The sequence below is a fragment of the Vombatus ursinus genome, unplaced genomic scaffold (genome assembly GCF_900497805.2).
Source record: "Vombatus ursinus unplaced genomic scaffold, bare-nosed wombat genome assembly UNPS02009205.1, whole genome shotgun sequence".
Lineage (NCBI taxonomy): Eukaryota > Metazoa > Chordata > Mammalia > Diprotodontia > Vombatidae > Vombatus > Vombatus ursinus.
In genome coordinates, this window is record NW_020948983.1 from 35,069,360 (window position 1) to 35,091,796 (window position 22,437).

The 22,437-nt window shown below is 39.6% G+C and overlaps 1 protein-coding gene across 5 annotated transcripts in view; it reads left to right on the plus strand.

The window, feature by feature from the left end:
- The first annotated feature begins 8,584 nt into the window (after positions 1-8,584).
- Positions 8,585-22,437, plus strand: part of SLCO3A1 (solute carrier organic anion transporter family member 3A1) — a 375,411-nt gene continuing 361,558 nt past the window's right edge. For all 5 annotated transcript variants that reach the window (XR_003568231.1, XM_027851706.1, XM_027851707.1 and 2 more), the window contains exon 1: positions 8,585-9,053. Coding sequence is in view for 4 of the 5 variants with exons in the window: in XM_027851706.1 (XP_027707507.1) it covers positions 8,862-9,053 (192 nt within the window). In the remaining variant the exon portion in view is untranslated. The remainder of the gene's footprint in view (positions 9,054-22,437) is intronic.

Sequence of the window (22,437 nt, forward strand, 5' to 3'; positions counted from 1 at the left end):
TGGAGGAAATCACAAATTTGGAAGGGATGTGGAAAAATTGGGACACTAATTTTTGTTGGTGGAATTGTGAACTGATCCAACCATTTTGGAGAGCAGTTTGGAGTTATGCCCAAAGAGTTATTAAACTGCCTATACCTTTTTACCCAGCAATACCACTACTACGTATATTTCCAAAGATGATCAGGGGAAAAGGAAAAGCATCTGCGTGTTCTAAAATATATATAACAGCAATCTTTGTGGGGGCAAAGAACTAGGGGATGGGGATGCCCATCAATTGGGGAATGACTGAACCGTTATCTTAAAAGAAGAGAAACAGAATCATCATTTCTTATAGCATAGCAGTATTCCATCACAATCAATTTCCATAATTTTATACCTTGAGCTATCATTCCACACCTATCAGATTGGTTAATATGACAGAAAAGCAAAATGACAAATGTTGGAGGGGATGTGGAAAAATTAGAACACTAATGTACTATTGGTGGAGTTGTGAACTGATCCAACCATTCTGGAGAGCAATTAGGATCTATACCCAAAGGGCTATAAAACTATGCATAACCTTTAATCCAGCAATACCACTGCTAGGTCTACAGCCCAAAGAGATAAAAAACAAAAAGGAAAAGGACCTATAGGTACAAAAATATTTATAGCAGCTCTTTCTGTGGTGGCAAAGAATTGAAAATTGAAGGGGTGCCTATCAATTGGGGAGTGCTTGAATAAGTTCTGGTACATGATTATGATGGAATACTATTGTGCTATAAGAAAATTATGAGCAGGATGCTTTCAGATAAACCAGGAAAGACTTACATGAACTGATGTAAAGCAAAGTGAGCAGAACTAAGAGACTATTGTACACAGAAAGAGCACTATTATAATGATGATCAACTGTGAATGACTTAGGTATTCTCAGCAACATAATGATCTAAGGTAATTCTGAAGGACTTATGATGAAAAATGCCATCCACCCTCCAGAGGAAGAACTGGTGGAATCTAAATGGCTATCAAAGCATGCTTTTTTTTTTTTACTTTATTTTTCTTGGTTTTTATTTTTGGTCTGTGTTTTCTTTCACAATATGACTGATACAGAAATATGTTTTGTATGGCTGCACATGTATAAACTATGTCAAATTCTTTGCTTTCTTAATGAGGTGAAAAGAGGTTGAAGGTGGGAGAGAATTGGGAACTCAAAATTCTAAAAAAATGAATGTTAAATTTGCTTTTATATGTAATTGGAAAAAAAATTAAAAAGGAAAAGAAAAGAAACAATCATGTGGGTACCATTTCCAATTCAGCTATCTGAGTGCACTGAGACCAACTTCTTAGAGCAAAAGTCAAAACCAACATCAAACTAAAAGAAAAGCTAAAGATTAGATGGTCTAGCTAGGTGGTACAGTGAATAGATTGCTGGGTCTGAAGTCAGTAAGACTCATCTTCCTGAGTTCAAATCTGGCCTCAGACATTTAACTTAGGGCAAGTCATTTAACCCTGTTCCTCATCGTAAAATGAGCTGGAGAAGGAAATGGCAAACCACTCCAGTATCTTTGCCAAGAAAATTTCAAATGGGGTCATGAAAAGTTGGACACAACTGGAGCGACAATAATAACAAAGATAAGACAATGTGGGATGAATTTTCAAAAATTCTGACCTGACACATTCAGACATGCTGTCAACATTGGAAAATTTCAAATGAATAAAGAAAAAAATCATACAAATGAATACCATTTCTTACAGAAGTTAGCAACAAGATATCTCCAGTGTTTATGTTGAAATTATTCAAGATTCTTTGAACAATGAATCAAGAGATATAATTATTTTATGACCCAGTGCTTATTAATTTTGAATACTACTGAAACATTCCAAAAGAATATGGAGATGTATTATTATCAAAGGTGATTACCATTGTTATGGAGGCTGTGTAGTGAAGAATCCAAATGGAACAGGAATTTTTTTTTTCTTTTAGTGAGACAGTTGGGGTTAAATGACCTGCTCAGGGTCACACAGCCAGTAAGTGTCAAGTGTCTGAAGCTGGATTTGAACTCAGGTCCTCCTGACTCCAGAACCAGTGCTCTATCCATTGTGCCACCTAGCTACCCCTTGAAGGGGAATTCTTTTGTAGAACAGGAATGCACCTGTTTATGGATGACATTGTCCTGTTTGCATTTCAGAACTTCCTCAATGAAATCAATTATGAATCAATTGAGTTTCACTTAATTATCAACACATGAAAAATCAAGTGGATGAAGAATGGCTTTGTCCAGATTGTGACATCTAGTTAAATGGATAGCCCATTCAGTTAGTATAGTGTGTGTGCACATATGTATGTGTAAAACTGTATACATTTTATATATATATTATATTATATATTTATATATGTATAAAATTGTATAAATACACACAAATATATATGAAATTGTGGTTATATATGCATATATATGTGTGTATATATGTATACATATGCTCCAAAAGAACAATGGAGATATATAGTGATTATAATTGGTTGAAACCAAACTCAAGAAATGTTGTAAAAGATGTGACCCAGGAAAAGTATGTTCACAAATGGAGATTGGCTAGTTTTAATGTAGCAAAAATGAAGGATAACTTATGAAGAGCCCAAGTTACTTCACTGTTATCCACAGTGATTCTAAATAAACCTAGAGAGAGACCTCTGGTATGTTGGGTGGAACTTTTAGAGAGAAATTATTGGACAACATGGACAAGAGTGGTGCAGAATGAGAGAGTGTGGATTGGTTTCAATTTGCATTGTCAAAGAGAATACTGTACATTGATCACACCACAGATGCATTGAAGTATTGAAGCATACATATCCTGATGGACCAATTCAATGACATAATCCAGGCAATCCATGCATTCAATACATCCTCTTCATCCCCTTTACTTTCTGAGTGTAGATAAGTTGATTTCTTTCAAGTACTTATTCATTTCATGAAGGATGTTTTATAGTTCTGAGGCTTAGTGTAATTAGTACAATGCCATTTGAGAATAGAAACATTTGTAAAACTTTTTCTTTGATAGGTAGGGAACTACTCTTTCATTTGGGCTCTATACGAGATACTCTCAATGACAGTAACAAACATCTTAAGTGAGCGTAAGCCACCAATGCTTCACTTTCTATTGATACTGTATCTTTAAAGGAAATTTTCTTTATGTTCCCATTATAGAATCTTGCAGAATCATTAAGCTAAGGGGGTGGGGGAAGGATATTTGGATCATCAGAATAATTTCATAGGTCCTTCATAAATTATATTATTGTTAATGCCTCTCCCTTCTCACTGCATATGGGACTAGAAGAACACAAAAATGTCCTTGCAAAAAATACTGTCCCCCTCCCAAAAGCACTAATTTGCATGTAAATAAAAACCAACTAAACAGGAAAGGGAATCAGGGTATATTAAATTCCTTTTAGGCCTTCCATTTGATTGTCATTAAGCCTACTGCCTGATTTCCTTCAAGCTTGTTTTGCTTTCTTTTAGATTCAGGCACATGATTACTTTCATGGCTGGTTACTAGTAATTACAGGGAAAATCTATAATCCTAGTCTTAACCCCAAACATACTTCCTAAGAGATAAAAAGTTCCCTTTCCCTAGAGACATGTCTCTTCATGTCTATACAAACTGAAAAACTGAAGAGACATATGCTTCCATTTATATTTAAAGGCAAAAGACAGTATGGTACAGTACTAGTAGAGAGAGGGCTGTCCTTGGTGTGAAAAATATTAGATTCTTACTAACTGGAATATAGAAGACCTGGGTACAATTCCTCTTAAGACCCCCAGTAAATGTTTGACCATGAATAATCAGTTAACCTTTCTGTGTCCCAGGCTATAAATTACAAACCACTTTGCACATTTGCATTATTGGGGGGAGTTTCCACACCAACAAAATCATAATTTGCCATCCCCTCACCAAAAAAAAAATTACAGGCATCTTCCATATTGTTTCTCTAACCAACTTCATTTTGTCAATGCATCTTTGTAATAAATATTTTGATGGTCATGTCCCATCCTTAATTTGGTGTTTCCTATAATGTTCTTCTGTTCTCAGTCCACTTTGAGATTTCATTCATTGGGTTATTAAATATTACAGAGACATTAAGCACTTTCTAAAGATAGTTCATTGAAAAGAGGGTTACCTTTATTCCCAGCAGTCCCAGTAATAGAGAAGAGACATCAAGTTAAATGGTTGATAAAACAGGGGAAGAAGGAGTGGCGAAGGGAAAGAATACTCAGTTTTTATAACTTCAAAATCATTATCCTATTAATTACACTATCCTTCTAATGCTTTAAGAACTCAGTTTAAGATGACATGATAACCCTGGTGTCACTAAGACTATGATCAGATACCACCTCTGACACTAGCTATGTGATATGGGCTTTGTTTAACACTAACCTCTGTGAGCCTCAGTCTTTTCATCTGTAAAATGTGACTAATAATACCTGTATTACTTAGAGATGACATATGTAAAAGTACTTTATGGGTGATATTGATACTGCCCTTTAAGGTTTATAAAGAACTTTACATTTAATTATTTCTTTTGATTCTCTCACCAAGCCTAGGTACTATAGGTTTATTGTCCTGTTTTACAGATTGAGAAATTATTGCTCAGAGAGTTAAGGAATTTGCCTAAAGTCACATAACTATTGTCAGTGACAGCTATTCTCGGACTCCAAGTCTAACACTCCACCATACTGCTTTCCACAGATTGCCCTAGGAGTCAGACACTGTTCCATTTCTCTAAGGAGATAGATTATACCTTCCCCCTCCTGTGGACGCTAAATGATTTTCTTCCTTTGAGAAAGAATATTCAGACTCATCAGAGAGCTGTCATTTCCAACCAGATCTTAAACTAAAGATTAGGGGATTTCTGGATAGTAAAGAATTACCTTTGTTCATATCCTCCTTCTAGGAGGTCTCTGAAATCTTTACTTTGTTCCCTGATGGAGCCAGTCACTACCAATTCTGCTGGTAATAAGCCAAAAACTTCTAGGGTCTTGAGGATAATTTGGTATACCAAGTCTACCCACATCTGAACCAACTCTCTCTGCTCTACCCGGCACAGCCCTAAAATATAGCCTCAGGTAATTGTAAAGATTGATTTTTATTTCTATAGTTACCAGGCTGACCAGGAATACATCTTCCATTTTTAACATTGTTGCTATGAAACAAATAGCCCTCAACAATATTGTTTCACCTAAAGTGAAACGTTTAATAATTGAAGTAAAATGCAATGTGCTTATATATAGAACCAATGGTTTGGGAATATAATGAGACAAATATCCAGCACTTAAGGGGAAAAATACCTGAGATTAATAGGTCCTAGTCACTAGGGAATAAATGAGAGCTCGTTGAGTATTTAAACAATGTCTGGATGAGGACTATTAATCATATGATGGCTATAGAAATGGACGGAAAGAAGATGAGGGGTGAAACAGAAGGGAATAAGCATTTATATAATACCTACTGTGTGCTAGTCACTGTGTGCTAAGTGCTTTACAGATATCTCCTTTAATCCTTACAACAACCTATCTGTGAGGGAGGTGCTGTTATTACTCCTATTTTCCAATTGAGGATATTGAAGCAGACAGGTTAATTGACTTGCACAGGGTCACACAGCTAATAAGTTTATGAACCTGAATTTGAACTTAGGTCTTTCTGACTCAAGGCCCAGCACTTGATCCACTATGCCACCTAGCTGACTAGAACTACCAAAAAGATATTTCTGAGAACTTAGACTGTAAGGAAGCAGGTAAGGAGGGAGAGGGGGAGGTATATTATATGGGGATGGGATACGGAGAAGGGTCAATAAATCATGACTCCAAAATTATGAATGTAGGGGACTGGTGGAGGATGGTGGTATCATTGATGAGAAATGGAGAAAATGGCAAAGGGTAATTCCATAAGGAATTATTTTTACCACATTTAGTGCCAGGGAGAATATCCAAATAAAGAAGTTATGGAGATTTTGTCTTTCAGAGGGTTGTTGTGAACTTGAATGAGATCATGTCTATAAAGTAGTCTGGGCCTCTTAGAAAAAAAAATAACAATACTGTATATTATTTTATTATTCTATGTAATAGCAATAACCCTTAATCATACCTCCCCTTCTTCCTTCACCCATTCATACTCAATAAGTTTCAATGATAAAATTGAAGCCAAGTACTTTTGAGGAAAGTACATATGTAGTTAATTGCTGTTCAGCTTTCAAATTATTGCTGTAATAAAAAAAAGGATTAAGCTTCTGCAAATGACAGTTGATTACTTTCAAGAGTTTTTTTTAATAAAGAAATTTTCAAAAACTGCAGATTTTTAAGAGAAGTTTTCAACTAAGTGCCTTGAAATCGTAAGTTTAGAGTTGGAAAAGTCCTTGCAGGTCATCTATTATTATTGTTGTTGTTACATGCTAGCATTCATATGATGCCTTGAGGTTTGCAAACCACTATCAACTTATTTGAACCTCACAACAACCTTGTGAGGTAGGTGCTATTATGATCTTTGTTTTACAGATGAGGAAACTGAGGCACACAAAGGTTAAGTGATTTGCTCAGGATCACATAGCTGAATCCAAGTCCCCTGTTTTATCCACTGAATAATGTAGCTCCCTTCATTTATGAACCAAAAGGAGTAGGGCCAGAAAAAGAAGTAATTTACAATTTCTATACCAGGAGGAGCTGACAGAAATGGGACAAAGTAAGTTCACTTAGGGTTTTTCTAAGAGGAAGGCATGTGCCCTAACACTACTAGGTTTTCAACCTCTCGAAAGGGAGGAAGCTGCCCAGGAATAAGGCGCAAAATGAATGGCTACTACTAAAATCCTAGCAAAAATACCCCTAGAGGATGTAGAAGAGTGGAGAGGAGGGAGTGCCCTGTGCCATGGGCATAGCTTTTAGCACTGAAAACTTGAGAGTGGGCAGTAAATGGAGGGGGTGGGGTAGAAGGACCCCTGGGAAGGCAAAATTCCAGTCACTGTTTTCCAGTTATGGCACTAAGGATAAATTAAGTGACTTTGCCATGGTTACCCAGGTAGAAGGGGACCCAACTCTTCTTACTCCAGCCCTCTAAACCCTCTAACCCCTTTACCACACTACCTCTTAGAATCAGTCAGAATAGCAAGGAATAAATGGTCTCAGGATCAGCTTAAGGGAGCTAGATACCACTGCTCACCTCCTTTAGGCATATGCTCGGTTTTATTCAGCTTTTTCAAGGTGTGTCTCTGGAATTTGTGATCTTATTATAGTCAGTGCTTTGAGACCCAAAATCCTCTCTGGCACTCAGGATTATTTAAGAATTGCATGCCACAGGTTTCTCCAGCAGCAACAGTGTGGTGAGGCAGCCAGAGGTAATGGGTATTCAATTGCAACTTTTGGATAATGGCCTCTTCAGCTGATGTCGGAGTCATTTCTGCCCTTATATCCCTTTCCGTTTGTGGTGAAGTAGTGAAGGACCTGAAGAAAGACCGACCTGCCCCTTGGCGGCTGCTGCCTACACGGCTGGAAAAACTGGCAGCTACAGCAGCAACAAGCAAATTAATATAACTTCCCACACATTTCAGGTCCTTCTTTCCCTTTCTCTCGGGGACTGGTGACCTCGTAGAAGTCAGAGCCAGAGCGCCCGGGGAAAGAGGTGGGAGTTGTTGCAGAAGGAAGTGGGCATCTGTCTCTTCTCATTGCTAGCACGGTCTTTGCGCTGGAGAACAATCAGAAAAGCCCTCCCGCCACTCTCCCCGGCCCGGGCAAAGCTTCTATTGGTCCCCTGGACGCTGGACAAAAAAGGGGCCCAGATTGGCCCCTGCCCCTTTCCTCTTTCTGAAGCACCACTGCTCCCAGTACTACCCTCTTGTGGGCACTGCCTACCTCCCTACCTCCACCCCTTTTCTCCAGCCCAGATTCCCCATCTCTACCCTGTTCTGGGCACCTTTAACCCTGTTGCCCTATTCCCATCCTTATTGCCACCCCCATCCCTAGTCCAGAAAACTAGCTGAAAACCTGGGCGTCCGCCAATGAAGCGGACCCTCCCTTCCTCCCTTTAGTGGCACCGCCCTTAGCCCCAGGGACCTGGCACCCTCTGGCGCTCTCTGCCTCCCACCGCCATCCGCGATTCCCTCCGAGCTTCCTTCCCCAGGGCTCTGGCTGAGGCTGGGAACTGACTCCGCGGGGTTACAGAGATTGGGAGAAAGAAGCGAGCTCAGGCGCTCCCCAACCCAGGGGGTGGGGGCTGGGGGTGCAAAAGACAGAGAGAGCTGGAGCTCCGGAGAGCAGAGGAGGAGGGAAGGAGGGAAAGGAGCAGTGCCCGTTCGTCAGGAAGAAGAAAAAGAGGGGAAGGAGGGGAAAAGAGAGGAGAAAGAACGGGGCTGGTTATGGCAGTGGCAGTAGCAGAAGCGGCGACAGCAGCGGTAGCGGCAGAGGCAGCGGCAGCGGCAGCAGCCCGCAGGAGGAAAGGCAGCAGCAGCAGCAGGCGGTGTGGGGAGCTCCCACTGCACTCCCAGCCCCGGTGATTGGCACAGCCCAAGCTGGAGGAGGAGAGGAGAAGGAGGAGGAGGAGGTGGAGGAGGAGGAAGAGGAAGGGGGCGAGCGCAGTAGCAGCGGGAGGAGAGGAGATTCAGCCTTCAACCTCTAAACACCCCAACAGATCTGGGGGGAGAGAGAAGAACTAGAGAGAGAGAGAGAGAGAGAGAGAGAGAGAGAGAGAGAGGGAGAGAGAAGCGGAGGGTTGCTGCTCGCCTTCTGGGCGGAGACACACACACACACACACACACACACACACACACACCAGCACACGCACGCACACACCACCTCAGCACCCAGATAGAGGGGGAGCGGGAAAGCGGCAGCGGAGGAGGAAGAAGGATGCAAGGGAAGAAGCCGAGCGGCTCTTCGGGCGGTGGTGGCAACGGAGGCAGGAGCGGCGAGCTGCAAGGGGATGAGGCGCAGAGGAACAAGAAGAAGAAAAAGAAGGTGTCCTGCTTCTCCAACATTAAGATCTTCCTGGTGTCCGAATGCGCCCTGATGCTGGCGCAGGGCACGGTGGGCGCTTACCTGGTGAGTCTCCATTGCCAACTACGCTCCTCCGGCCCCCCTACCCACCCCTTGTCTGGTTAAGTGGCTCCCCACTTCCTAGAGAAGAATTAGCAAAGGGGAGCCTGGGCGCTCGCTTGCTTGCCGGCATGACCTCGGATTGGCATTAAGGTTAGCAAGTGGTGCAGAGGAGGAGGCAGAGGGTTGCCATGGTTGGGGAGATGCCGGGCAGCTCAAACTGCTGGAGTATCTCTAAAAGACAGCAGGGACAGAGAAGGCTGAGGGACTGTGTGTTTCAGTGTGGGCAGGGGTACCAGGCTAGGTGGACAGTCGGGGATGGAGCATTTCCTCGCCAGTTTCTATCTTGTCTGTCGGAGACCCCATGTAGAGAAAAGCACGTGATTTTTAGGCTACCTACACAGAGAGAGATGGTTATTTACTTTATCTGTCCTTTGCTTCCTAGTCAACTAAAATAGCTCCATTATACAATATTTTCTCTAGGTGCTTAACCTTCCACCAATTGTTTGGGAATTCAACAGTCTAGTAAAAATACAATATCTGAGTCAAAGGATATACAGGGTTTTTTGTTTTTTTTTCTTTTTCCCTGCCAAGAGACATCTTTATCGGTTTAAGATAAAGTTACAAGTACCTGAGGGGCAGCTTCAAGTTTCTATACTTTGTGTTGCCTGCCCATTCTTAGAGGTGAATTTCCCTACTGCCATCTGCTTTTGACTCCAGAGTGGTTGCAATATTGTAGCCAGACAGGGCAAAATGTGGCACTAATTTGCACCAGAAAGATTTTTAATACTTAAAAGGCATGTCACTGTGTTTCTGAGGAAACCATTTGCCTGTTGTAAATGACTCAGCACTGTCAAATACCCACTTTCTCCCTCTTTTTTGTCTGTCCTCAGCTTAGCTATAAACTTAGGCTCTAGGGGGATACCTTCTTGGACTTGGATTCAATTAGATAGACTTAAGACTAGAGAACCACAGTATAAAATTCTTACCTGGCCAATGACCAGAAATGGAATCAATTGGTACAGTCTTTTAGCTTTATTGAGCAATTATGAAGCTAGAATTGGAGTAGAGTTCTTCTGGTTTATATTGTTATCCCAGTGACAGAAAAGTGTCAATTTAAGTGATTTCATTGTTCCCTTACATTAGATCAAGGTGAGTAACAGCTCTAGAGTGAATGCTGCATATTGTCCATAAAATAATCTAGCTAATAGATTTTGTTTTTTGGGAAAGTACAAGTTACAGAGGTTTAGGTCTGAAAGGCATGGTCTAACAGTTAGAAAGAGTTTCTTAAAATGAGCTTGACTCTTTGGACAGTAGTATTTTAAGCCTTAGATCCCTTGAAAATAAAATATTTCCATTACTTCACTTATTATTTCTTTGGCTGAAATGAAAGGTCTTATTTCTATCACTTTACATGCCATGTCTATACCATGACATCTGTAATAACCAACTACTCAGCCTAAAGCACCTCGTGTTCAATTTAGGGATTCATATCATGAAAACATCAAATGCCTTGTTTTGCCCATAATTGAAGTACACTCTTACACACAGGTTGTACAGTTTATGTTATACCTAGGTAATCAGTTTTGTATTCCTTTTTAAATTTGGCAGAACTACCATGGGAATAATTTCTTCATTAAGAATTTAAGCAAATAAATACACTTTAAAGCATATACATTCATAGATACAATGTGTATGTGGAAGAGATGTATGTGTAGTCATACTGTCTAAGTATACATAAGTTAATATAGGAAACTACGTATAATTACTCACCAGTTCTCTATGTAACAAGAGATAATGAATGAATTAGAACATACTACCAGCATAAACATTGTTCAAGTAGACTCAAACCAGTTTCCCCCTGGAGGATGCATTATTTATCCATGGCAAGCACCAAGTTTTTTGAACACAATGATAATTATATCATTACGTTTAGCTGCAATCATCTAAGAGACTTGAGAGGAGGGGAGTGGAGAGAAGCTGATCCAGAAGAAAGAATAGCCAATGAATAAGTTGAGGGTGAACAAGCTCTGGGGTGGCAATCTCAGCAGGTGGCAGAGAGACCGTACTAGATTTAAGCTAGAAGAAATGTTGACAACTCATTTTTTTGGTACATTGTAAATACCTCCAGGTTAGGATGTAACCAACTTGAGGATATCCAGGCATTTTTAGCCCTTGGTGATGAACACTACCTTTGGTTGTACAGATAATAGGACCCAATGCTAAAGGCAGAGAAGTGGTACAAATAAGAGCTCTGGGCCTGAAATCAGAAAGACCTGATTTCAAATCTGGCCTCATCTGCTTACTGGCCATGTGACTCTTCAGAAGTCACTTAATCTTTGTTTGCCTCATTTTCCTCAACTGTAAAGTGGGGACAATAATAGCACCTACTTCCCAGGGTTGTTGTGAGAAGCAAATGAGATAATATTTGTAGAAAGCACAGTATAGTGTCTGTTATATAGTAAACACTATATAATACTTATTCCATTCACACACACACACACACACACACACACACACACACACACCCCCCACCTGCACTGAGTGACCAGGGTAGGAATCACCTAAGATGTTTAATTCATTTTGATATTTGGGAATAATAAAAATCTCAGGGTTCTGCCTTACCCCACCTCTTCTGATAACTTTCCTCCATTCAAAAATATGAGAAACTTTCAGTGTGGAAAAATTCTCTCAGTGATACTGATAGACAACTCATTATTACCTAGGGTCTGCTTGGTGCACTAAAAGTTTAAGTGACTTATCTGTAGTCATTCAAATAGCACGCTTAGAAACACACTTACTTTCTATCCACTACACCTTTGCCTTGCTGCTTCCCAGATTAACTTTACTCAAAAATCAAGCGTTTGCTTGCTAGAGTTGACCAGATCAACTGTCTCTATTATGACTGTGCTCTACTATATAACTGGCAAGTTTTCTGGTCATCTGTTACTTGGGAGAGAAAAATAATTGCAACTTTTCCTTCTGTTTCATTTATCCTGTGAGGCTGTTCTGTGGATAATACATACATGCATAGATAAAAATAAAGTACTGAATATTTAGGTTGTTTGGGCAAATCTGTAAAGAAGGCATATTTGTTCCTTTTGGCTCTTTATAACTTTATCATTAGGAAACCTAAGAATTCCTATCCCTAGGTGCACACAGGGTACCTATTTAGATTATGTTATCCCTACTATAATGAGTCCAATCTCTCTGGTCTCTGTGAGTGATGCAAAGATGAAATAGCATAGAATACCTGATGCATATTATCCCACGGGATACTACCAAACTCTCCATTGCCCAGATGTACATAGAGAAAATGACTATCTCATGTACACATATAAGAAGACACACAAATGATCTACATTGCCTGTTCAATTTCAGAAGGAAATGCAGGCTCCTTTTTCTTCATAATCTTGAAATGTTCATACTTTTTTTCTTTTTTTGGAGGAGTAGAAGTCAGTCTTGTTACTATTAAGCCTGAACAAAATGTAATAGGCTTGTATTTGACATCTCACTATCTCTACATCCTGAAAATTAGACATTTCCACCTAGCTGCACCCTTGACATTAGTGAAATCTCCAACTCTCAAGCTTCAGTGCTTTCTTGCCACACAACTCCAAGGCAGGAAGTTAACTTGAGATTTCAGCGGTAACTTTGGAAAGCAAGACTTTGTTTTTCTTCCTTTCCAGGAGAACCAGCCCTGAGATTGAAACCCAAGAGAACCATTGCATGTTGAGAAGCCAGGGAATCTCTGCCAGCAATTCTAAAAGGCTAGAAGCAGCGTCTTTTAGGCTGAGTCTAGGGCCTTCCAGGGTAATGCAGTTGTATAATCAGTCATGCTAGCCGGGCTCAGCAAGATTAAGATAAGGCTAATTTGGATACCTTGCCAACCATTATGTCTCCCACTTCTGAAATTTTGTTAATTTAGGTATTTTGTTTTTTTTTTAAACTGGAAGTCAGCTTCAGACAAACCACTAGTCGGTCAGAAAGATGTTCCATCACCTTGTCACTCAAATTGCTGCCCAAGCGGTTGTGAAATAATCATTTCGGCATAAGAGAGGAGCTGTGGGTTTGACAGTCATTGTGTGCAGAGCAGGGAATGCAATTTAATTTGTGTCTTCTTAGGTCTTTTGCTTAGGAGAGCTACAGTTTGAACTGACCTAGTTGCAAGGACACAACATCTGCTTACGTCTTGAGCTATTTGGAGATGAGGCATAGTATAGGGAATGCACTGAGAGATAAAGTCATTATGTACACGTTGATTGGATAGGTTTTATAAAAAAAGCCTATTGATACAGTTGGGGCTTTGCTCTGCAGGACAACCTTGTCTCTAGTAAATTCATGTTTTTTTTTTCAAGTTATGGAGGAATAGCCTGGGTTAGGATGTGCACAGGAAATTAAAGCCCCTGGAACCTCCTGGGTAATTGTGATTGGAGTTTACATGCAAAATACATTTTAATATTCCCTGGATGAACAATTTAAAGGGCTATTCTGGTGTCCCAGGCAGAGCTTCACCCAAGCAGTTCCTATTAATTCAAGTTGGGAATTAGCCTCTTTAGTGTTTATGAAAAAAAGAAAAAGGAGGGATAAGAAGCATGACTACAAAATTATGAGACTAATTTTCATGCGTGGGTTGGAAAAATCAGTCTGTTACTATTAGTCCTGAATGATATTTAAATTTGACATGCCAGTGACACCCCTCCAGCTTTCCATTTTATACAGAAGCATCACATTGATAATGCTTTTTGCATGTAAAATCCAGAAATAGACAGCCAAGAGAAACAATTTCCCTAGGTCATCATCAAAATTAAAACGGTAGCTAAAAGGACTACAATTTAATTTTTTTAAAAATTCAATACACCATGGTTACTTAGAGTGACAAATTTCTAACTATTCATATAAACACTATATAGCTCCAGTATAACAGGAAATTATCACAAGTTTTAAAAGTGCTTAATTAAGAAGTGTGTAGAAAAGAGTTTGTTTCTGGAAAGTGTTCCCAAAATGCCAGCTTGGCACACAGCTTTGCCTGCTTGTTCTCCATATTTGAAAGTGAAGAGAACAAAAGTATTCATTCTTTCATTTTACCTTATTTTGCCAGAATTCTTTCTCTAAGGGATGGCATTGAGACCTAGCAGAAGTGACATTGTTGAAGCATCTTTCACTCAATCACCTGAACCTCATTTTTAATGTGAGGCAGCATTGAGCCAGCTCTGCTCAGCCCTAAACTGCTGCTTGGTGGGTTTCAAACATTACCTGTGCTTTCTCATTTGACTTTCTAAAAAGCCATTAGAACACTGAGCAAAAGCAGCTTGAATGAGAGGGCTCCTTTCCATTTGCTTCACACGCAAAACAGCTACCTTTAGAGATGGTGCCACTTGTTCAGGAACTGTGTTCTCTTAGATTAGATTTCAGATAAATAGGTGTCATGTTGCAAAGAACATGGACAAAGTGCTGTATTTTGTGTGCCCATGTATGCACCTTGTCTCCCTGGGGCTCAAAAGAAAATAGTCATTATAGTTTGCTGGCTAATAAGGTAAAGAACGGGTTGGCATCATTCTCGTGATGTATTCCAGGCCAAGGTGGGGAATCAAGGGAAGTAGGTTGGGCCTATACAGTGCTGACAGTAATATTTAGAACTTTGAATTCTCTCATTTGTGTCTGAGTGAGGCGGGGGTAGTGCAAAGGGGACAGTTGATGTAGTGCTGGCTTAGCCCAAGCCTAAGCACAAGAATGCCAGTCAAGATGGTCTTGGTATATTCCCACCCAGCATTTATGCTGGAGGTGGTCACCCTCCTGTAGCGGGAGATAAACAAATCCACAATAACGAAAATGATCTGCATTTCCTCCTTGTCCCACACCTTCCTTTTACTTTGCCTTAGTCTATTACTTCGCATAATATGTCAGTGAGATGGGATGGATGAAAGGATAATATCACTCTTTGATTTTCTAGAATAAAAAACTCACTTAGACAAAAGTGAAATTACTTGTTTATGTTTACATAGGTAAGATGATGATAAAGCTGCCAACAGAGCCCCAGTGTAAGGGTTAGCAGACCTTTTGTTTCCTAAATATAAAGTTTGGCTCATTCATTTAAAAATGAGTTTTTCAAAGAGAGAGCTATTGCTTATTCTGTGAACCATATCATAAATGCTCTGATACACTTCATCTAGAAGGTAAAGATTTCATCTTGTGACCTCAGTGCCTAGGAGTGAGGGGTTTGTAGATAGTAGGGACTCAAGTATATTACTAAAAAGGAAAACTCAGTTCTTATAATATTTAATTCCATTCTACTACTTGAGTCACTACTACCTACAAACCCCTCACATCAAAGAAAAACAATTAAGCAAAACAAAGTGTCACATTAGCCATGTCTGAAAGCATATGTGGGATGCCACATACTTAATCTACCACTTTGCCACTGAGAGGAGAGAAGTATATAAAAACACTACCTTTCTACCTTCCCCACACCCTTACTAGGGAGATTTATGTAATGAGGATCCATTCTTACTTAGTAGTACTAATTTACTTAGTAATTAGGGGCAGCTAGGTGGCTCAGTGGATAGAGCTCTGCACCTAGAGTCAGGAAGACCTGAGTTCAAGTTGACTTCAGACATTATGACCTTGGGCAAGTCACTTAACCTCAGTTGGCCTCAATTTCTCCATCTGTAAAAATGGGGATAATAATAGCACCTATCTCCTAGGACTATTGTGAGGATCAAATGACATAATAATTTTAAAGCGCTTAGCACAGTGCCTGGCACATTGTAAGCACTATATAAATATTAGTTATTATTAACATTAATATTTATATATAATAATATATTAATATGTATAATAACTTTTCCAAATATAGCCATATACTAAAGAAAGCAAGGAAAATGCCTTGGACCCCATGCCCCAGAAGGCCCCCATACGCGATTGGGTCTGAAGCATCTAGGGCTAGTCAGGGTGTAATTTCTTATTCTTTACTTTAGGTGAATCATTCAGCCCAGTATATCAGTTTTTGGAAATTGTTCATTTTGCTATGTTAAAGACACATCATTTTTTTAAATCTTTCTTGCTTCATAAACTCCATCAGTAGTCTGCTAAAGCCTATGGATCCCCTCTCAGAAAACTATTTTATTTATTTATTAAAATGTTGTGTCTCCTCACCTCACACATACTGGGAAGTATGTGGAATACTTACGGGCTGATCTCACCATGGATTGGTGCAAGAGATTTGACCTGCTATGTTCCTCACTGGGGCTAGCTCTTCCCATACCTGCATAGTCTGGTGGCCCTCTCTTCCTGGGGACTGACCACGTTGATGCTGAGCTTAGTGATGTCACACAATCTGCATAGCCCCCTCAGCTCCAAACTCCCAAGCTCAAGAGGTCCTTTAGCCTCAGGCTTGTCTGAGACAAGGATTACCATGCCTGGCAAATAGAATAATATTTTTAAATACTAAAAATAAAAGACATAAAATTATAAGAGAAACCAATTACATTGAAATAGTTGTTAAAATATTTTTAAAAATCAAGTTCCTGCACCCCGGGTTAATCATCCCTGCTTTAGGTCTTTCCCATCTACCTTGCTATACGCCCAGTTGAGAGGACGGAGAAAGTGATCACATTGAAAGAGTGGGCACAGCAGGGGAAGCATAACACTTGAAAATACCCCTCTGGATACATAGATCCACATGTGGTATTTTGTGAGCCAGTTCCTATCCAAGACCCATCGTTCCAAAGCTCTTTGACCCCATAAAAGAGCTGCAATTTTTTATTTTTCTAACTACCCCTTGCCCTGAAAACACATTGTAGCTCAGAACAGACCTTCAACAACCATATCTGCAGGTTATTTCTATGACCTAAGTGTTTATTTCTCTGATGCTCTGGCAGAAAGGCTCCTGAAATAGTGAATTCCAGTGATTCCAATATTTGGCACTTGGTTCTTTTCCCATCTCTCATATTCATTCATCTCAGCTCTATTTCCAATGATTTTGAAGAAGAGTTTTAATGCATGATACTTCCTGACCAATGAATATATTCAAAATAGGTTTCTTGCCGCCTCCGCCAATAGCAAAACCTATACAAGACAGAGTGCAGAAATTTACATCGGCTGTCCTAAGTCATTCTATTGCATGATGATTAATCTTCATCAAAAGTGGTCATATTTGGAAGAAAAAAAAATGTTCAGATTTCTACAGGATTTTATAAGGGAAAATATGGATCCGGGTTACTCAGAGGCTCTGCTAAGGACTACCCCAGGCACATTCTAAGTAAAGCTTTAATATGTGTATGTTAGAATTTAAAGATGAAGATATTTCCAAAGTACTGAACTTTCTGCAATCAAAATAATAATTAAAACTTCTGGCAGGATTTGTGACCATCTGGTGACCACTTGGGACTAAAACAGTCAGTTTCACTCAAGGGAAATCTCAATAGTCTGAAAGACCAAAGTTATTTCTAACTCTGCTGTTTAGTGCTCATTTTTAGTTATCCAACTTCATAGTAATGATGCTTTATAACTGTGTAGCACATTATACATATCATCTCATTTGAGCCTTACAATAATCCTGTGAAGTATTATCCCAATTCTATATTTGAAGAAACTGAGGTTCATGTGGGCTGACTGACTGCCCATGGGCAAACAGCTAGTCAGTGACTGAGGTGGCATTTATAAACTCAGCTCTTCTTGTCTCTACAAACACTGCTGTATCCACAGCCTCAGCTGCCTCTCTTTTTTTTTTGTATTTCCCTCCTTTCTGCACTTAAGCCTCATCCCTCCTAAGAAGGGAAGCCCTCTGTGTCCAAGGAATTAACAGCCAAAATCCTAAATAGATAACTACAGAAACCTACACAGCCATTTCTCAAATTACTAAAAATTTTTCCTATGACAACATTTATTTTACTTTCTGAGGTATCATAATTTGTCATTAGTGTTTTCTTTGACTTAACAAAAGCCCCATTCATCCCTTCCTGTCAACAGTGAACATGTTATAAAGTGGAAAACAACACAGCCTGACACAATCCTAACCCTCTGAATGGTTGCAAATAAACAAATGTGAGTGCGTACATGCCCTTCCCCCTCTTCTTTATCATCTTCCCTTTACTTTCGTTGACTAAGCCTCTTTTAGAGATGGTTTCTGGGTTTAAAGCTTCATTTAAGATCCTATGTTCCTGTTTGTGTTGCCTGCTAAAGTGTTTAAAGAAATCAGAGAACAGTTAGGGCTTTGCCTGTATTTCTTGTGATCTTAAAACAGACCATTCTATAAGAAACAAGAACCCCAATACTCTGGTTCATTTGTGATCTTATAGGTGTGGATATCCCTCCAGGCATGTAGATGTCAACCCATCCCTGCCTGCCCGTTCTGCTCATGTCTATGTCATCTAGTAAGGTAACAACAGGGCATTCCCCCTGCCCCGCAATGTGCTGTTGGTCTTCTGCAAATTTGCCTTATATTGTGTGGATATCAATGCAACAGGATAGGATCAGTTATTCTCTCTTGCTGTGACAAAATGATCTCATCATTTTCAACTCGTATGTCACCTGCATAATATTCTTTATACATCTTACCTCTTACAATTCATTTCCCCAAATTTATCTAGGTTTTTTTTACACCTTCCACATTCCAAATAACTTAATGAGTTTGTATTTATGTGTATATGTTTCTCTCCCTTTCCTCCTCTCACGCAAGTGCCTTGAAAGTGTAGTTTCTGTCTTAGTCCACCAGGAAGCTAGGTCAGCCCCTGGCATGGAGGGAACAGAGACTTATAATTGGAAGGGCCCTCAGAGGCCACCTAATGTCTAGGCCTCAGAGCAGGTGATGAAAAAATGCTTGTTGAACTGAATTGAATTCCATTTTCTCATTTTTGTAAGGGTTTTCAGCCTGTTTGAGGCCACTCCACAACTTCTGCCTCACCATTCAGGTGATCCTCAACCTCTGTTCTTCAGATAATACGGCATTTCATGACTCACAGGATTACCACCTCACATCTTTACATCCTATGTGGAAAATGTGATGGCCGCCGAGGAAAGGCAGTCATAATCAATGAACTTCCAGAATGTTGGATGTCATCGCAGTTTCCTTGTTATAAGTAACTGCAGAAATTAATTTGGTTCAGCCTCAGGTTGACATACCTAGATCATTCATGCATCCATGGATGTGTGCCTTTGTGCTGACAATGCTATTCTTTTCCATTTCACAGATGAAAATTTGTTTGACAAGTTTCAACTTAGGATCAAGGCTGACAACCAAAGATCTCACTTAATGGATAGTTCTTCAAGTCTCACCTGGATGTGTCCAAACTAGTTGTGGCCATCATGCTCTCTCTCTTCTTTGCTTCCCTGTGCTCTTTGCTAGAATTTCTAAGAGCAAGAGCCATCTAGATAGGTACAATTAGAGAGGGTCCCTTATCCGCATCAGGAAATTTCTGCCAGCTCCTCATCCCATGAGATGAAGACTTAGAGAAAATGGAAAGTAGTCCCTCCACACAAATAGATTGGCAATTCTAAAAGTACCACAGAGAATCCTGCAGGCTTTTCTACCACAGGTCCTTGAGTTAAAGTTGCTGTCACCTATTATTATGCCTACTTTAAAGGATGAGGATACTGCAACTTCAGGAGTATATAAAGATTTGCCCCCAAATCACCTGATGAGTCACTTACTGACCTCAAGAATAGATATTGCTATAATTCACAAAATCATTGTAGAAGCTAAAGGGCAGATGATCTATGAGCTCATCAATTGTTCTTTTTCCCCCTGGTTTTTCAAATAACCTTGGAATTATAGTGGGAATGATTGTTTTTCATCTGTTTCTGCACCCGCATGGTTGGCATGGTTAGAACAACCCTGAGAGTGCATTTTCCAATTAAGGGCTATTGCAAAGTGTTCAAAGGAATGTATATCACTTGGTTTTAGAAAAAGGTCTAGGAAAATACTAATCGACTGTTTCCTTCTTTGCTTACTTCCCTTGCCTATTCTCACTCTGTCCTTCTGACTTCAGCCCATGAGAGAAAAATAATTATTTGAAAAGGGGAAAATTTAATTTGGAAAGCTATTCTCTAATTGCATAAGCTTTAAAATACAGTAGCAAGCAAAATCTTATGCATAATAGTGTAATAATTCCATATCTAAGGAGGAATATTTTTTCTAAATATAGACAGTAAGGTAACACTAGACTCCCATGGCTTTTATTATGCAAAATCTAATTAATGAGATAAGAACTTTGAATTGAGAAACTTATTGTATTTGGGAAAATGGAATTTGACTAATTTAAAAGAAAGGCTCCATCTTCCTTGGTGGCACTATTTAGCATTTATGTACCATTGTATATTTTGTGCAGGACTCTACAATCATCTTTATTACCTAACTCACATAACCCTCTGATTGAGATAGTCCTGTAGAGCAGAAAACACTGCATGATGGGAGCAAAGCTGGATTGCTATCCCAATCTGCTGCTTAGTTCACAGACACTGAAACCTCCTACTTCTTCTTAAAGGGATAGATCATAGTGATCATCCCAAGTGGAAAGAGTTTGTGGGTTTGGGAAAATAAACACTGATGTTTATTCCAAGAATCTTTCCTAGAGATGGACTCAGGTAGTATATGGACTCAGCCATTGATTGATTGCTGTCATTGATGACTTTCTTGGTTAGAGTGGATCAATCTGGGAGCTGCTACAAAACTGCCCACAGATGGTACCTTTGAAACTCTGCCATCCTTACAGTATTCACTCCGCACCATTTTTGTTTGTTTGATTGTTTGTTTGTTTTTAGGGGAACATGTAGCTCTTCAGAGAACCTGCTTATCTTGGGAACATGTCATGGTGTACAAGTTATGTCTTATTAGGACTGATTTTCAAGATTAAGGGCAGACATCACATGTCCTCAGGTTCCCCTTCAGAGAATCTTTGTCATTTAAATGGGTTGCCCAATGGCATGCTTTGCATTACAGACCTAGCTTCAGACATTACTTTCTTTTTAGGGTGCGAACACTTTCCATTCATGTAGCATGACTGGCCCAAAGGAAATGCATCAACATTTATGATGAGCCTTTTACAAGCTTCCTGAAGCATGGCTGTAGTAGAAATCTTAATCCATTCTTTCCATGTGGGTGATTTTGCTCAGACAGCATATGTAAAACTGCTTCCTAACACATCAGGTTTCTCAGTCCACATTTCACAATGTACAGACGAGTGTTGAGTGCCACCACATGTTGTCTATCTAATTTTGGATCAAAACTCTATCCTAAAAGTGGGATATCCCAAGTTACTTTGGTTAAAGGGGAGCAAATATTGATGGAAAATGAGGAGAGACTTCTCCAGCCTTCTAGGACTTTTTGTCCATTATTGCAATTATGGTCATATTTTATTTTCTCTTTAACTCAAGAAATAGACTATACAGTATCCAGGGGTGGGGAACCTGTGGCCTGGAGGCCACATGTGGTCCTCTAGGTCCTCAAATGTGGCCCTTTGACTGAATCCAAACTTCACAGAACAAATCCTCTTAATAAAAGGATTTGTTTTGTAAAACGTGGACTCAGTCAAAAGGCCGCACACAAGGATCTAGAAGGCCACATATGGCCTCGAGGCCACAGGTTTCCCACCCCGGATAGGCTGTCAATATAGTATAAGAAGTCAATATGTTGAAAAAATGTTTTTTTTTAGTGAATGAAAAGAGGGGTGGCTTTCTGAAACAAACCAATAATCTTAATGTAAATCCTCACTTCTTTTCTACCTGTTGCTGATTCCTTTATTAAGAAGTCTTGATGAATATCTAGGAATACTGCAGAGATATATAATTTCCTCAGCATTGGGAAGTTCCAGTGTTGGAACACTCTCCATGCACACAGTGGCCAACCAGCTTATGACTCAGTAAATGAGGAACATAGAGGGCCAAGGTTCAAATAGTGGCACCAACACTTCCAGTTAAGAGATATCAGATAAATAATAATAAAACTAGTATTTATATAGCACCTACTATGTTCCAGGCACTGTGTTAAGCACTTTACAAATAGTATCTCATTTGACTCTGACAACAACCCTGGGAAGTAGGGGATATTATTATCTTCATTTTACAGTTGAAGAAACTGAGGCAGACAAAGGTTAAGTGACTTACCAAGATTCACACAATTGAGAAATGTCAGAGGTAGGAATAGAACCTAGGCCTACCTTACTCCAAGCCCAGCATTCTTTTTATTACTTCAGCTGTGAAAACACTTAACCAGTCAGAAATAAGCATTTATTTAGCAATTACTGCATGATAGGCACTGTCCTAAGCACTGAAGATAACAAAAAAAAAAAGAAATGAAAGAAAGAAAGAAAGAAAGAAAGAAGGAAAGAAAGTAATAAAGAAAGAAGGAAAGAAAGAAAGAAAGAAAGAAAGAAAGAAAGAAAGAAAGAAAGAA